Consider the following 17863-nt stretch of genomic DNA (forward strand, 5'->3'; position numbering starts at 1 on the left):
CCAACAATTGATCATTTTAATTTGAAAAAACAAAATACAAAGTCAAAGAAGGCATCAAAGCCTAATTCCTACCTCAGGTTGAATGATTCCATATTATTGGTGGGAGGGGTACAGAGAAGTTGCGATTTTACTCTGTGGACTTGGGAGCAGCACACACCTGAGTGAGACAAAGAGGCCCCACAGCAGTGAGCAGAGCTGAACAGCTGGGCTGATGCAGGACAGGGGTGCAGGCACCTGCAGCCATACTGAACCTGTCTTAGTGTCCCATCTCATTTTCTCTGAGAAGACAAGTATGCTTTGTCCCAATTAGTAGTAGAATAACATGTTACACTTATCAAGCACTGTTTCAAACATTTTACTGACATTTGTATTTCTTACAATCCCAGAGTATTACCCAATTTACGGATAAGAAAGCTAAGGCTTTGAGAGTTTAAGTAAACTACACAGGAACAGGGTTAGTATATGGTAGAGTTGGATTGCAGATCCAGTTGAGTTCATCTCTGCATTCTTGGCTGCTACACTATGCTGTATTTGGGGGACTGTCTTGGAAAACCAGATACTTTTTTTTAAACTTACTTCAAAGCAGTGGCAGCTCCAGAATTTATGAATAGGAGACTGGAATGGCTAGGGGACAGCAGTGTGGTTTAAAACAGTGTGTGTATGCAGAAGCATGTGACAGGCAGGGTGTAGGATACATGCTTTGAAGTTATATCAGCACAGGAACCATGTTATTCTTTGACTAAGACTTAGGTTTATTTGGGTGACTTGGGCAGGTTTGAAATAACAGAGGTGATAAGGCGCTCCTTATTGCCACCTCTTACAGCTGTCTCCACCACAAAGCTTCCTTTACTTTTGGTTGCATCCGATTTTCCTGCCCCTCTATGACCTGCTTACTTGCCTGGCCAGGAGACAAGCTGATAGCCACTTGCACCCAAATCTCCAAGGTCTCGACATCTGAAATGTCTTACAGACAAGTAAATAAAATCATCTTAGTCTTCAACATTTCTATGTATACCATGAGTGTCATGGAGAAAAAGATCATCAAATTTGGTGTACTCCTAGGCTCATCTACTCAGCAAGAATTGGCCAGGGTTCCAGTCCCCCAATTTCTCTGAACTCCCACCCTCTCTGGAGGGCAGTAGCTTAGTGTCTCTGTTCAGCTGCTATGCCATAAAATCCCCTGCCAGGAACATTATTCAACCGACTCCTCAACTCAATTTTGGCACACATGATTCTTCTCTGCCACCTCTAACAGCCAGACACACAGAGTGCCTTTAGGTAAGGGGAGTGGAAATCCCAGGGCAAAATACCTCTAAAAACCAAAATCAGTCAAAGGGAGAAATAAAGTTAAAAACCCGCTTATTGCTTACAAACGGCAGTCCAGCGCCATCTCTCTCTCCTGCTCCAGAAGGAAGCAAGCAAACAAGTCAGCCCCTCCCTTTAACCTCTCAGGTTCAGACACGCCCTCAGTTGCTCTCCACCCCACAGGACTTGCAAATACATTAAAGCCAGGCGAGATATTCTGGAAATGTTACAATTTTACCCACAGGGCCCCTCAGCCACCAATCCTGGACCAGCAATGGCTCTCCAATCCAAATGTGCAGCAGAAACAGCTTGGCCTCTGGGGAATAAATGCACATCCCAGGAATTTTGATACAAATAGTCCTAGAGCCACATGCTCAGAAACTTCTCAACATTTCCCAAGTCACTTTTATTCCAATTCAAATGTTTTCAGTGTTTAAATCACAGATGATGTTGACTCCTGCTTCTGTGGACTGAACTGTGGCCCCCAAATTCCAAAGTCCTAACCCCCAATGTGACTGTACCTGGGAAAGGTGCCTTTGGGAAGTAATTAGGGCTGGATGGAGTAATGAGGGTGGGGCCCTAGCCTGATAGGATTTGTGCCCTTATAAGAGACACCAAAGAGTTTGCCTTCTTCCCATGTTCACAGAGAAACTGTGAGCACACAGTGAAATGGTAGACTCCCAAGAGCTCAGAGGCCTCAGAATGAAACTTTCCATGTTGGCACTTTGACCTTGGAGTTGGAGTCTTCAGAACAGAGACAACAGCTTCCTGCTGTTGAAGCCACCCAATCTGTGGTATTTTGCTACGGCACCCCTGGCCAACTAAGACACCTGCCTTGCTATTTCACTCTCCACAACTTGTTCCAGCCTCATTGGTCTTTCAGGTCCTCCAAAGCCAACCCCAGGACATTCTGATCACACCTTCCTCTGTATGCCCCAACCTGACATGTGGAGGGCTGGCTCCTGCTTACCCTAATTCTCAGGTTGCATGTCAAGTTTTCTGGTGTTCACCCACCTTATTTCCAACTTTCCTTTCCTCAAACTCTTAAGCCTATTTATAGCACAAAATTTCTCTACTGCATGTACTTTACCTAATTCAGTTTTATTAAGGCTCTTGGATGGCAAAATTTAATGTAAGCTAGCTAATTTATTATATAATACATACATCTATGTCAAACTTGAACTTGAGGCTATAATGGTTAAAGAAACCCAGGAGAAATGTAAGGTATGCCCTTCCCAGTAGTTTTCTTTTGAGAGCCATAGCCTTTAGTGTTGATGTTGTACTTTAATTCAGAAGTCAACAAAATGCCAAAGTTTAATGCATGTAATAAGTTGAAAAGTGTTAGTGAAATAGAGGAGATGGGCTTTGTTTTTCTGAACATGTTTCCAAAAGACTGTTTTATTTTAAAACTCACACAGACTTGGATACAAATGCCTTTCTACCCACTGTAGTGAAGATTACACTGACTGCTTCCATTGGTCACCTCTTCTTTTCTCCACTGAGCCCACCGTTCTCAAAGTCGGATTATGCAAACATGGGCTTTTCCTTTTCTTCCGTTTGCAGTACTAAGAGTTCTTAGATGACAGTAATTATATAACACAATTTTCCATAAGTGTTTGGCAATTATTAAAGTTTTGCAATCACTGATTTTCCTACTGGTATCTTTCCACCTAAGAAAGAAAGACAGAAAAAGAACTGACACTGAGTCTGCCCTTCCTTGTACAATCGTTTAAGCCACCAGCAAAAGAGAAACACGTGGCACATGTACAGTTTTACAGACTGACAAAGGACAAATGAACAAGCCCCTTTTGCAGGAGAAGCAGCAGCTCTTAAAGGGGTGATGGGCAGGCCCATGCACCCCAGCCAGAGGCAGAGCCAGGATTTGAACACAGTCATGTGTTCTGAACTTCAAGGCTACTTTGTTCTGGTATGTTCACACTCTTGTCACATTTGCCCTCTGTGACCCAGAAATCAGTGCCACCCTCCTCACAAAACGAGGCATTTGGGTCTGTTTCAGCTACAGGCCCTTCTTACCAAATTCAAACCCTACTTCCAGGTTTCACATCCTGAGATTTCAGATATAATATAATATATATTGTTACATATTATAAACAGGATGTAACAAAAATAGAAGATTGGGATCTCAACCTTCATACTGTCTTCAAAAGAAACTAGTGATTTCACTTTCCCTATTTATGCCAACTATTCCTTTGCCCTTCCACCCTTTTTCTTCTACCTTTTTCTCCTTTACCCATATGCCCTATCCTGTCCTGGTCTCCCCCTAATCCCAAAAGACATCTGTGTAAAGCTCCTCTTTGCAGGTTTAACAAATGTACTGAATTAGGATTAAGTACAATGCTATTTGTAAGAAAATCCACTCATTGTTCTAGTGCTTATTCAATGTAATCAGCAGATAATTATTTTTTTCAATGCTAACACCATCTTCTAAAATTACCCCATCATTCCTATGACAGTGTTCTCTACTTCCTCTGACCTTTTATTAAATCTCTTTGTTTATACAACACTCTCAATTTTTACTATTCACCATATGTAATATGGTAATACCTTATTATATACATATTTACCAATGGCCCTGCCTTCTTGGTTGGACTATTTCTTTATAAACTGATAGGATCTGAAGAGTAAGGGTTGGATTGTTCTCCCAGAGATATGCTATCAGCCCCAGTTCCGAATCCAGAAAGTCTGTGATGGGAACACTGCTGTCAACCTCTTACCTGGAAAAGAAGGGATCCAAGAGTGGAGAGAGAATGAACCCAAGGACAAAATCAGATGTGTTTTCTCAATGTCCATTAAGACTGGATGTGAAGGGTCTACATCTTGGGCCCTGATTTGTTGTTAGAAGCTGATAATTTTTGTGTTATATAAGACCACCTAGTTAAAGCTTGTTGTGTTTTTTTAATCAATTTTCTTTGCACTTTCTCCTAGTTTTGAGAAAAATCTAGATGATATAGTTTTGTTTATATTAAAACTCTACTCTTCTTCACTTTGATAAAGTATTTGATGCCATAGTATAGGGTCTTGTTTTACTACATGTTGGTAAATACAACATAAAAATCTATCATATTTTATTAAACTGTACTTACCAAGCATCTCTTCTAATTTTGTTGTGGCAGATTCATTCACATTAAATATATAGTCATTATTTCTAGAAGAAAAGGTAATAAGCTTTTTTATTGCATAAACTAGGGGGAAAAGACAACTTTTGTTATTTTGTGTTAAGACCAGTTTTAAATAGTCTTCCTCAAGGCCAGCTGGTGTTAGGCAGTTGTAAAGCCCCTGGCTCCTGTCCTATTTTCTGGCTTTGTGCTTCATTCTTTTGGCCATGCAAGAGACACTGTGGGAGTTTACCCATTAAGCTTTATCGCTCTTAAATTCATTCACTTGGAAGAGTAAATTTCTAACTACCCACACATACACATACATATGTGTATATTTTTGCATTATAAATGTATTTGTGTATATATAAGCATACATCCATACACTATACTGAAGTTCCCCAATATCTTTCTATTTATAATTAGTCTATAAATTTCAGTATTAGGTCAGTTATAATAAGTTTCAGTATAAATAAATGTCAATATTTAGGCCAAAATGTAGGCCTAAAGCACTTTTTTTGCTTCAGTATCATTTTTATTTCTAGCCACATCACATTTGCATGGTTACTCATCCTGACATGATCAGGAGATGGGCAAGTGAAACTCGACATAACGTTTAATGGATCATACACTTCTACATATCTCCAGCTACCCCTCTAGCACTTCTGGGAGTCTTGTACAGTACTTACAGCTTCTTCTTCTCTACCACACCTAACCGCACAAAAGCTGCTAAGGTGTTCTTCTGTATGTCGGAAGATAATACATCATAACACTGCGAGGCACCTAAAACAGAGGGACAGGAAGGGTTAATGGATGACTATTGATCTCAACTGAAGGAGATCACCACCCACAGACAAGTGACTCACCTTGATCGAGAAGCTGACTTGTGAATTTTCTGACTCCAGCCAAATACTGTTTCTCAGTGAAATCATCATCTTCTTTCAAGAGGTATTTGCAGATTATCTGATTTTAAGAGGGAAGACGAGAGGTATGGAAAGGGAAAAAGGGCAGCCAAATACAACAGAACAAGAAGTACTTTTACATTGCACACTATATTAGAGCAGAGTGAAGGCCCTCCAAGGTTGGACACAGAAAAACTGCAGAATAATTAGGAGGTCTCTTATAAGCTTATTTCATTGTTTACAATTAGAAAAAAGAAGTTTAAAATACTACTGACATTTATTAAAATACAATTACTTATAAAACTAATGGGTTCCAAGATAAATTACTATCAACTCTTACGCTGCTCAGGAAAAGGGGCCAGATTTTTTGGAACTTTGTTTCTTCTAGTAAAAAATCCTAATGTGCCAGGCCACCAAATACTTGGTGATTTCTATTGTAGGAAGGTGTTTAAAGGGAGAAGTAGCACTTATCAAATACCTGCTATGTGCTAGACCTTGTGCATGGAGGCTGACAAGGGTTCTTTCACTGGCTAGAGCACTACTCTGCAGGAGGTCAGTCCTGGGTGCCGGCAACCAGCGCACAGAGCTGAGCACTACACAGTCCTCTTCTCGAAAATACACACAGGCCTCTGAAGGTTTCCACTGCAAACTCCCTCTCTCCCTCTGAGTCCTGGCACAATTCCTGCTGGCCATATGTGCTATTCCCTCTCTAGCCACTCCTCAGATACTGATGCCTGAGCTTTCCTTTCCCTCCAACATTAGCATTTAGTCATATAAAGCATTGCCTTTATGTAACATTCAAATTTTGCATTATGGAATACCTCATATGTATCAAACCTCTTGCTAATGTTATGAACACAAGATGTAAGATATGGTATGACAATGCTTGGTGTAATGTGGTTACAACTGTGCTCATGGCATCATCAAGCTGTCACCCTCCTGGCTCTGTAATGGACCTATATGTCAGGGGCAAGGTCTTACCTGAGAGGTGGAATCAGTCTCTGTCGTCTACCACCTCCCTGGAGAAGACTGCCCTGCAGACCAAGGTGGGAAGTGCAGGGTTGGGGAGGAGAGCTTGCAAAAGATGTACATACCATGTAACCTTCCATAAAAGGGTTAAAGAGTCCTGTTAAAAATTCTAACACAGTATTTCCTTTCTCTGTAACTAGGATGTCCCTTGTTGTTACTTGTACGGTCTCAATTTTACAAAGCAGGTAACAGCCTTCTTCAAAATCCTGTAATGGGAGAGGAGAAGACTGGATGCATCCACTAACTGAGGTGAATGGGACACTGCTGGTCTCAGTACTCACAGCCACATACCGAGAGCTAGACACCAGCTAATTCCACAACCCTTCCCCAAGAGCTCTGGTATAATTTAGTAGTTGGAGAAGCATGTGTTCTAACACTCAAAATGTTGAATCCTCAAAGGCAGCGAACACACAACAAACTGAACCTCAAATGCAGTGAACACACAAATTATGAACCTTAGAAAACAAAACCGGGATGGATTTTTTTCACTTTGTATAGCCACACTCCTTAAATTTTAGTGGGAAGTGCATATAGCAAGCCTTAAAAATACTTACACTTGTGCTTCAAAACCACTACCTTCCTTCTCTATTGAATAAAGCCTGTGCTCCTTAGCAGTACGCAGAAACCTAACCCACTTCCTGTCTGTTCTGGCACTGCCCGCCACCCAGCAAGCCAGCAGCCCCACTCTGGGAGCCCGACCCCTCAGTAGGCACCTCTGCCACCAAGGAAGACCAAGGCATGGCTCATTCCAACATGCTGTTAGCAGGGAAATGTGTGCCAGTTGGTGAATGTCTAACAAAATAGAGTTGGTTTATTTACAGTAGCTGCACTGATGGTTCAAAGAGTAACTCTTCTCTCACTAAATGATCCCTAAATTACTGATTAAACCTGACCAGAACCAAAATGGTTTGCTCAACTGTAAGTGCCCAAATTTCTCTTTAATTCCACCACATGTAGCCTTGAAGAAAGGAAGACACAACTGTGAATCTAAGTCTAACATTGCCAGAACTCACATTACAAACATGCTTCTTCTTTGGCTATAAGGATTTACCTTTAATGTGTTTCCTGGAAGGAAGATAAATTCATCCAAAAAAACACTGTGTAGGAAGTGAAAACAACTGTAGACATCCTCTGGAAATAAATTCATTACATAAAATTACAACATTGCTTTTCAAATTTTCAAGGAGTGTCAAGAAGTCCGTGATACTCAAAATCAAGTATTTTAAATGCATATTATTCATATACCAGAGAGAAGAATTAAGGCCCCCAAAAGAAGCTATAACCAATCCAAACTTTACTTACAGAGCAAATTATAGTCTGGCATAGTTTTAGTGGTGGAATCTAAATTACAACCAGGCCTGTAGCCAGTCAGTTTGGTAATGAAAAAGGTGCCAGAGTCCTCTGAAGCCAGGGCACTTCACTTTCCCCTGCCCATGGTTCCCTAGTGAAGAAAGGAACGGGTTTCTTCATTCCCTTCTATATTCGTATTTTCTGATGTCTTACGGTATCTTCAGCACTAGAATACACCAGCATATAGAAACAGAAAATACTGTCACTTTTTAGACATAGAGGTCCAACTTGTCCATCAACTACAGAGGAGGCTTCTTCATCTTTCTGACATATGCTATGAACTTTCTGAGAAAAATATATACATACATATGGATCAAAATGTTGCCTCCAATCGCAGGGTTTTCACAATACTCTAGCAGACCAGGTATGTGCCCCTTAATTGTGCATGAATTCCAATGTAAGAAACCTCACATGGAACTATGATCAAGATTTGAATTTTCTGTGTCCTGAATTAAATCATCTGACCTCTCTGGGCTCCAGCTTCCTTAGGCGTGGCCACAGGGGCTCTGAGGTTCCTTCCGAGGCTAAAAGTCTGTGGCTGAGCCCAGTGCCTCTCACCCAATAGAGATGTCTATGGAGCTTTGAAAAACAAAGACACCAATATCTGGGCCCCACTCCAGGTCAACTGAATCAGAACCTTTGGGGGTGTGGCTCACCCTCTAGTTAAATGTACAGCCTGGTAGAAAACCTTTGGTGTTGACTATAGGTCCTGTCAACAAAAATTGTATTTTACTTATTTTTACACTCCCCACTGCAACTAGAATGCCGTAAGTCTACCGTGAGTCTAGTTAGCACTCGCATACCTGCTGGATTGCCTGCCCACCAATGAGAACTGTTACAGAAGAAAAAGAGCATCAGAGTAGGAAATGGAGAACTGTGCTCTGGTCCCAGATCTTCCCTTAACTAATCGTGCATCTTTCTAGGCCTAATTTTCCTTATTTTAAAACAGAGAGGTTTAGATTAGATATTTTCTTAGGTCCCTAATAATTCCCCCAAGTCTAAGCAGATGACCATGTATTTAGGGAAAATTTTAAACTTTTTCTTAGTGTATGGGTCCCAGTCCTTGCTGGTGTATGGGCTGCACACAAGTAGCTAAGCATATGGAACTGAAAGGCCAGGTCTCTTCCAAAAATCAAGACCACATTCCTGAAAGTTACCTTTCCTGAACCCAGGTGTCATCTGCAATGCTACAGCTACTAACGAAGGTCGGACGAAAATGTTGAGCAACTGGTTCCTGTAAGCCGAGCACATAAGGAGAGTGATATGCTGGAAAATAAGTCCATTGACTACTTCTGAGTCTCCAGAGTCTACTTTCAGAATCACTTGGTCTTTGACAAGACTGGCCATGTTGGAATGTAGAAGAATGCTGGACTGGATAACTTCTTCAGCAGGTTCATTACCTACACACAAGGCAGAGACGATTCGATTCATTCAGTCAAATGGCAAAGAGATGGGCTGGGTGACTGCTGGAGTCTTAGTTCTAGTACACATCGGTGTCAGAGAACTGACACATTTACTTCCCAGTTCCAGATACAAGTTTTAGGCTCTGCCAAATGAGGTAATTATACCATATGTGAAGGATATTTTAAAAGTATTATTTCATAAATCAAATCTCTCTTAAGGGCTTAAAACGTACTTTCTTATTTAACCAAATCTGTCTGCTATTCTGAAATGCACATCAGTTTCCCCTCTGAAAACCAACACTTCCTCAGGAACCAATGATATCCAAAGTTTGATAACAGCAAGTTACACGGCAAGAAAATCACATATATATGAATTTAACAACACTAAGACAAGAAGACCCATGAGCAGTGTATGAGTATATTAAAACATGCTTAACACACACATACACACACACACACCTAACTTAGACCAATTCCAAGATAGCAAAAATACTACTTTGCAACTTAGCAGATGAATTAAAGGGCAACCAAATTGGCACTCCTAGCATCGGGCCTCCTGGAGTGCAGAGGAATGCTGAGGAGGTGTTCTGGGTTTTTCACATCAAAGATAACTAAAGGGGGCTCATAACAGTTCCTGGTAAGTCATCATCTGATACCACCATGGCCTAGGGATAGCCAAGGAGTTAGAATTCTCGAAGCAAAAGGAAATCATTTTACTGCTACCCTGAGCGAAAGGGCTGGATGGCAGGCATGCAGGCAGGCACACTCCTCTGGCTGGGCAATGAGTTCTCCTAATATTGCATGCAAGGGGCAAGTGAGAGGTGTGATTTTCCTTCTGGATTCGATCATGTTTGTTCTGGATGAATCTGCCTTTTCTCAACTTGCTCAAGGTAATGACAGAGCATACAGCATTATTTTGCACACACATACACACACATCATAAACAGCTTTAGATATGAGAATGTTTAGGAATATGGGAGAATCTGAAGAAGAAATAAAAATGAAGTGAATATATGTAACACATTCTAAATTAGGGATTATATTTAATCACTCTACACTATTACTGTTACTTAGATCTCAACCAACTCTCACTTTAAAATAACCAGAGTGAACACTAAATATTAGTGTTAATGAGTGAACACTAAAATATTAGTGGCCAATACTCTTAGCTATAGAGTGCCACATACTTACACTACCTTGAAAAAGCAAAAGACAACTTAGAAAGGTAGGTGCCACTGTTCTCATATGCTCCTGGGCCAAATGGTTAGGAGTTTAGCACTTCACTTATTTTCCTCATGAGTTTCTACTTTGTGCTACAATCAACATCTCCTAAAAGATAAATAAAATACTGGGAACAGTCGTCTGATTCACCTTTATTTCCCCTTTGGTGAACAGCACTCAACTGATTGCATGCTATTAGTAATTAATTCCTCCTGAATGCCTCAGCTTCGACCAGCTCTGTCCCTGCCTAGGTTCAGGTTTCCTTATTTCTCATCTGGGCAGAGCGGCCTTCCAGTGTGTCTCCCTGTCTCTAGTCTTCGGCTGTGGTCCACCTTTAAAGGTAATACCAGAGTTGTTTTCTAAAGGCCAATTGGTCACAACCCCTGCTTATTACAATCGATGACTGTAGCCCCTAGCCTGCAGATGCCAGTCCAGGTCTCCAGGCAGGCAGGCAGGTCTGGGCCATCCAGCCGCTGCTACACTCTTCCTTCCGGTGCTCCCTCCCCATGACCAACATTCGGAAGTTACCAATCCACCTACAGGGCAGGTACTGTCATCCACAGCACATTCCTGTTCCCTTCATTAGTTGAGCTGCTTTCCCACTTGTCTTCTTGAAGAGCTTCTAGTTTTCCATCAAGATTGGTTTAAAAGCCACTTCTTCTATAAAATCTTCCCTGAGTGTAGGCCCTGTTCTCCACAGCATTCTCAGTAACCCTCTGCAGTTTTCTGTAGCTCTTTGTCTTTATTTCACTGAACCCTCTTTACTAAATTACATGTTAACCACCCACCCCCAACCTCCACACACGAGGAGAACCTCCAGAACCAGTTCATCTTGTTCACCTGTGTCCCTGGTCATACCCAGCACCAACTAGGTATTAACTGTAGGGTTAATGAGTGAACAGTAGGTCCTTGCCCACAAATAGTTATCTGTTCTTAGAAGGACTGCATGTCTAACTGTAGTCTCTATAGTTCTTAATTAAAGAGATGGAAAACAACTTCTGTAACTATTGTTATATACATTCCAAACTCCCAACATCATATCCAACAGGGTTTTACAAAGTTGTTATTATCAGAGTTGTATAAAGTTCTATGAGACCGGCCCTTTAATCCTTACAAGCAAGTGAGGCAAATGAGTTGTAAATATGTGGTTTAGAAAGAGGTGGGTATAGAGGGAAGAATATGCAGAATACAAAAAGATTCATTATTTCTTCCCCCGTCTGCTGGGTGCCAAGGAGATGGCATTCTAGTCCTCAACATATTCAGAGTCTTTTAGGGAGAAATGACATATTAACAATTATTTTCCAATAATCAACATGCTATGTTCAATGTCCTCTAGTAACAAAAACAGACTAGGTTTTCTTTATCTGCTTCAGCAATGTTTTGCTCAATGTCCTTTACAGGTTTTTCCTGTCTAGGCTATAACTTTTCAAAATTAAGAAATAAAAGAGACAACCATGCTCATCACATACATTCCACAGACATACCGGGCCAACTGAGGAACCCCCCGAAGGCCTGGGCTAAACCTTTCAGCCATAAAGTCTTTTCCACCAGCACGTCAAAGTCCATGGATGGCCGGTTCTGAAGCAGAACAGCAACTGTCAGGGACCATGGACTTAGAACCAGGTTTTGAATTTGCTGCAGCTGTATTTTAAAAGCAACTTCAGTGACAAAGGCATGCATGTCCTCTGACTGTTTCTGAGGAATATACCTAAAAGGAAGAATACAGAACAACAAATTACAGTTCCACTGCCTACACAAATGGGAATGGAGAGGAGAATGGGAGAAAACTCCTCAGAGTGTCTGCCAACTTAATTCTCTCAGGTCACACTGCCAGAATGCACCTTTACTTTACTGTAGGGTAACCTGTTCCTTCAGCTCTAGGGTATGCTCTTGAGAGGTGACAAAATATATTCAAGGAAACAGGGTCCTATTACTCCTGGTTCCATTTGAAAACCAACTTTGCTTAATAAGATATATCCCTTCTGGGAAAACTGATGCCTCCCTGAGGAACCTAAACTCTCTCACAGAATGCATTTGCCAGGTTACATGCTATCTGCTCATGTCTGCACTGGCCTGGCTACACAGTTTGCCTGGCTGCTACACTGCCCTCCTGAGAAGCTTCAGGGCATCTGACAAATACTGCTACGATCCTTGCCTGACAGATTCTTTAGGCATGGCTCACCAAACTTTGAACTGGATTAACAGGAGCCTACACAGAGCTGGTTGGAGCAGAGATATGCATATGACCTAAAAGCAGCTACACAGAAAGATGGCTTACTGTGAGAGCTGTAGCCAAGGAGGGTGCTCTGTACTGAGTAACAACTGGCCAATCCTACTGGAGATCTATACAATGAAAGCCTGTGCCTGCAAAATGCTAACCTCTCCTTCTGATCGCTAATAAAGCTGCTAGATAGGGACATTAGTTGCCGTGGGACCTTTGGCACTATAGGTAATTATGAATGATGCTGCAGTCATGTAAGGCCTAGCTGGGAAGACAGATGGTTTCTGCCTTCCTTCCTTACCCAGGTGTGTTTCTCTAAATTAAGAAAACCCAAAAATATATCTGTATCAACAGGCTGAAAGAGCCCTAATATATTTCCTGGCCATAAAACCATAATCTTCACAACAGGGACTCACACCCATTCATTATTATTATGTACTCTTTCAAGGATCAAAAATAAAATTTAGTACCTCCTTTGGCTGGCCTACCAATAATGCTTAACAATTCCCATGCATGTACTCATTAATAATGGTGTTATTTCTTTTCATTTTAAAACTAACAGGGTACTGGTTCCCCTGAGAAAAATGAGCACTTCCTGACACTGTATATTTGACATATATTATATTCCACAGCTAAATGGTTTTCTGGCAAGTATATAATTTGTCTTAAGAAGCTTTCAGCTTCCCTAATATGTGCTCTCAGATAACCAAGTTTCAGTCCCAGAAGTGGTCAACTCAAGAGTCACAATTCACACTCAGATTTTCATCCTTGTTTCCTTATCAGTTATGAAAACACAGGCCTTGCACCTTGGAACCAGGTTATATGGGCTCCGATTCATCCTGCCAGCAGCCAGAGTTCGAAGTGACACAGGGTCTCCAAAGTATACATGGATGTTTCCAAAATTTTCAGAGAGAATTCGCCTGGCTTTCAACAGTCCCTGATAGTATCACAACAGGGAAAAAAGAGAACAAACTGGAGTAAGTTCAGAACTTAGCTAATGCATAAATAGCATTTTCTTGTAATTCTAGAATCAAGTATGGCTATCCTTTACATACAGTTGTAGATTCTTTTGGCTTAGGAATCCCTAGAAGCTCATACGCATAAAGAGTTTCTTCCAATATCTTATCATAACTGATGCTAATTGGAACAAGGTAGGTATCAAAAACTTCTCTTTTGAAAAACGGTTCCATCACAATATTTAGAAGACCTGTAAACATAAGGAGGAATGGCTTTCATACATACTGAAAAGCAGAGAAACAAGAGCATACAAACAGAAAGACACTAAAGGTGTATATTACATACTAAGCTCATACATATAAATTCAAACAGTTACACTTATAAAGCAAAGGACATCTTGAAAGTGTCAAGTTATATTCAGCAGCTATGATAGCGTCAGAAGCCTCTGGGTTTGCATTTTTCCTTCAATCTGTAAGGGACCTACCAAATTTAGGAGTCAGTGTCTTAGCAGAGCGGCTTCTTGTCCCTTCGAGGAAAAATTCAACAGGAGCATAACCATTCTTTAAAGAGAAAACAAACAAAACAAAACAAACACAAAACCCATTGCCTACTCTCAGAATGGTATTGCCTCTCCCCTGCTCCCACCCCAGCCCTCTGCCCAGTCACTGTGGGACTTAAACAAGAGAGTCACAGTGCACATGGACTGCTGAGGTTCTCCACATTCCTGCAGGGGGAGAAAATAGCCAAGCAGCCCATTCAAGTTATGAATTTAAGTAAGATTTTAAGCAAACTTCAATGACAAGAAAATACAGCCTGAAAGTACTTGGTAATTATTTGCATTTACCCGTAACATAGTTTTTACATATTCAGAGAATACAGCCCAGTAGAGTTTATTGCCACCGAAGGTGCGTCGCATGAAAAAGGCACCTGACATCCGTAGCAGCTCACCAACCATCTTCATTCCCAGGAAGTCTGAAAAATAAAGAAGGGGTTAATATTTATTTGGAGATCTTGAAGCCTTCTAAAAGTATCTAAACTCGAACTCCATTAAAAAAGATTTCATGTATGTACACACCCTACAATATTAATAATTACACTTTCTGAGATTAAAATCCATGAGACATCTAAGAGAATTATGGAAAAGGGACTCTGCAGAGAGGTACTTGCTGGGAGGTTACCCTGTGCCTACACACCTCTGCATTTACAACCAGACTGGCCAGAGACGGGCTAAGAGCAGGCAAGGTGACAATCAATAGGGTCATCACACCAATTTCTTCAGTCAGCACTGCTGCTGACCTTGATGACAGATGCACATGCTCCATGCTCTGAACAGCCAGGCCAAAGTAGTTTTCATCTTCCTTCCTTACCTTAGGTAAAAATATCAACCTTCATTTAGTTTGAGCACAAATTAAATAAAGCAAGTCTAGAATGAGAGGAAGAGTTCTACTATCAGTTTTAAAGCAGTCCTTATTTTCATTTTCCTTAGTTTTCAAATAACTTCCTCAAAATGTCCTTACAAATGAAAATGCATTAAAGTGCCTAATTCCCTGGCAGTTTTACCTTCCTGGTTTACTGCATTTATTAACAAAGCTGTATGTTTGAATCTCAGCTACCTTGAAAGGGAGATGATAAAACAACATATTTTGCCTTAGCAATCCTACTTTTGGGAGTCAATTGTACAGAAATAAAAGCACTGATATAAAAATATATTGTATAACTGTTTGTAACAGCAAAAACACTAAGTTATGATAGACCTACTCTGCTGAATATTATATAGCTATTTAAAAAGTTGGGCATGAAGTCAGACACTCACCTTATGCCATATAGAAAAGTTAACTCAAAATGGATTAAAGACCTGAAATGTAAGACCTGAAACCATAAAACTTAAAAGGAAGCATAGGAGAAAAGCTTCATGACATTGGACTTGGCAATGATTTCCTGGATATGATACTAAAAGCACAGAAAACAAAATCAACAAACAGATTAAACTGGGCTATATAAAAATTAAAAACAACAGTGCATCAAAGGATACATCAACATAATGAAAAGTCAACTCTGGGAGAAACCGGACAGGAGAATGGGGGAAAACATTTCCAAATCATGTATCTGGTAAGGGCTTATTATCCAGAATTATAAAGACAACAAACAACAAAAATACCAAACAAAGATGGCAGCGTGAGACGTGAGACAGAGAATTCCTCCCAAAACCACATATAGTGTGAAAATAAAGTTAATACAACTAGCCCTAAAACAGCAACAGGAAAGCAGGCAGCACAAGACTGCATACAGACATCACGAACAGAGCAGACCTCACAAAACAGGGTAACGTGTGAAAGCCTTGATCCAGCAGGACCCGAGCCCTTCTCCCAAACCAGCTCACTGGTGGGAGGAAGAGAAACAGAGTGGGGAGGGGGTGGAAGCCTAGAACTGCTGAACACTGAGCCCTGAAAGTCTGCTTTGGACCACAGACCTACAGTGTGTGGTGCTCTGGAGATTGCTGGGGTTTGGGAGCTGGGACAAGCAGAGTGCTTGAGAGACTGAGATTCCGGTCATTTGTGAGGACGGGGATCCACATCCGGCCACTTTAGGACAAAGGAAAGGCAGGTGGTCTGAGAGGCTTCCCAGAAGCGAGAGGGCAACTGAAGGGGCAGGATTTGGATGGAGCTTGCTACAGGGGAGAAGGGATAGGTGGACAAGGTTGTCTTGGCGCACTCTGTACAACAGGTTGGGAACTTTGAGGAGATTCAGGAGGTGCTCCATCCCCCTGTTTGCCTACTAAGCTCCAATGCCCCCCCGTGACACGTGGCCTACTGTGCCTTCCTCCTGGCTTGCAGCACCTGCTCGCAAGCCAGCAGTCACTGCTCAGAACAGTCGGAGGGAGGCCACACCTACAACAGCTAGACATGCCAAACACAGAGGCTTACACCTGTGTGCTTGGCCCACTGGAGACAGGCACGGCAGGCAGGAATCAGCAAACAGCTCCTTCCTCTCCCCAGGCACCAACACCGCTCCCCTACAACCTCCAACCTCACTCTAGGGGCTGAGCAGCTCCAGAGATTAGAGCTTCTAGGCACTAGAGGGCACAACATAGAATTACAAAAAGTCAAAGAAACCTGGTTCAGACCAAAATCTCATAAAAACCAAACAAAGGGCCAAATGAAACTACACCACCAATCTTCCTGAGAGACAGTTCAAAATAAAAATCATAAACATGCTCATGGAGGTACAGAAAAGTATTGAAGAGCTCAGGAATGAATTTAAGATGTAGATTCAATCATTAAGAAATTCCATATCTGAAATGAAACATACAATGGAGGAATTTAAAAGCAGCTTAGATGTAGTAGAAGAGATGGTAAATGGAGTAGAAATTAGAGAATAGGAATACAAAGAAGCTGAGATACACAGAGAAAAAATAATCTCTAAGAATGAAAGAATATTGATAGAACTGTGTGACCAATCCAAACAGAACAATATTCGCATTATGGGGGTACCAGAAGAAGAGAGTGAAGAGGGATAGAATGTGTCATTGAGGAGGTAATTACTGAAAACTTCCCCAATCTGAGGAAGGAGATAGTCTCTCAAGCCATGGAGGTGCACACATCTCCCAACACAAGGGACCCAAGGAAGACTACATCAAGACATATAATAATTAAAATGGCAAAGATCAAGGACAAAGACACACTTTTAAAAGCAGCTAGAGAGAGAAAAAAGATCACATACAAAGGAAAACCCATGAGGCTATCATCAGACTTCCCAACAGAAACCTTACAGGCCAGAACAGAGTGGAATGATATATTTAATGCAATGAAAAAGAAGGGCCTTGAACCAAGAATACTCTACCTGGCAAGGTTATCATTTTAATTTTTTGGGGGGGTATCATTAATATATAGTAACATGAGGAACATTATGTTTACTAGGCTCCCTCTTCAACAAGTCCCCCCCAACAAACCCCGTTAGAGTCCCTGTCCATCAGTGTAGTAAGATGCTATACATTCACTACTTGTCTTCTCTCTGTTGCACAGCTGTTCCTATGCCTCCACCCACATTATACATGCTAATCATAATGCCCCGTTTCATTCCCCCACACCTTATCCCTCCCTTCCTACCCATCCTCCCCAGTCCCTTTCCTTTTGGTAACTGTTAGTCCATTCTTGGGTTCTGTGAGTCTGCTGCTGTTTTGTTCCTTCAGTTTTTCCTTTCCACAGATGAGTGAAGTCATTTGGTATTTGTCTTTCTCTTCCTGGCTTATTTTACTGAGCATAATACCCTCTAGCTCCATCCATGCTCTTGCAAATGGTAGGATTTGTTTTCTACTTATGGCTGAGTAATATTCCATTATGTATATGAACCAAATCTTCT

At 41.3% G+C, this 17863-nt stretch overlaps 1 protein-coding gene across 8 annotated transcripts in view; it reads right to left on the reverse strand.

Annotated features, from left to right (window-relative positions):
- Positions 1-2682: 2682 nt before the first annotated feature.
- GNPAT (glyceronephosphate O-acyltransferase) overlaps positions 2683-17863 on the reverse strand; it is a 43828-nt gene continuing 28647 nt past the window's right edge. For 6 of the 8 annotated variants that reach the window (XM_017656735.3, XM_017656732.3, XM_017656731.3 and 3 more), the window contains 12 exons: positions 14349-14476; positions 13989-14064; positions 13603-13754; positions 13354-13484; positions 11811-12034; positions 8860-9102; positions 7404-7483; positions 6418-6558; positions 5288-5384; positions 5111-5204; positions 4410-4471; positions 2683-2975 (listed from right to left, as the gene is read on the reverse strand). In XM_017656735.3, coding sequence (XP_017512224.1) covers positions 2932-2975; positions 4410-4471; positions 5111-5204; positions 5288-5384; positions 6418-6558; positions 7404-7483; positions 8860-9102; positions 11811-12034; positions 13354-13484; positions 13603-13754; positions 13989-14064; positions 14349-14476 — 1472 coding nt within the window. In that variant the 3' untranslated portion in view covers positions 2683-2931. Of the gene's footprint in view, positions 2976-4409; positions 4472-5110; positions 5205-5287; positions 5385-6304; positions 6559-7403; positions 7484-8859; positions 9103-11810; positions 12035-13353; positions 13485-13602; positions 13755-13988; positions 14065-14348; positions 14477-17863 lie in introns of those variants that run through there. The other 2 variants (XM_017656730.3, XR_012133337.1) reach the window with 2 other exon arrangements.

Source organism: Manis javanica, chromosome 7, assembly GCF_040802235.1.
Source record: "Manis javanica isolate MJ-LG chromosome 7, MJ_LKY, whole genome shotgun sequence".
NCBI lineage: Eukaryota > Metazoa > Chordata > Mammalia > Pholidota > Manidae > Manis > Manis javanica.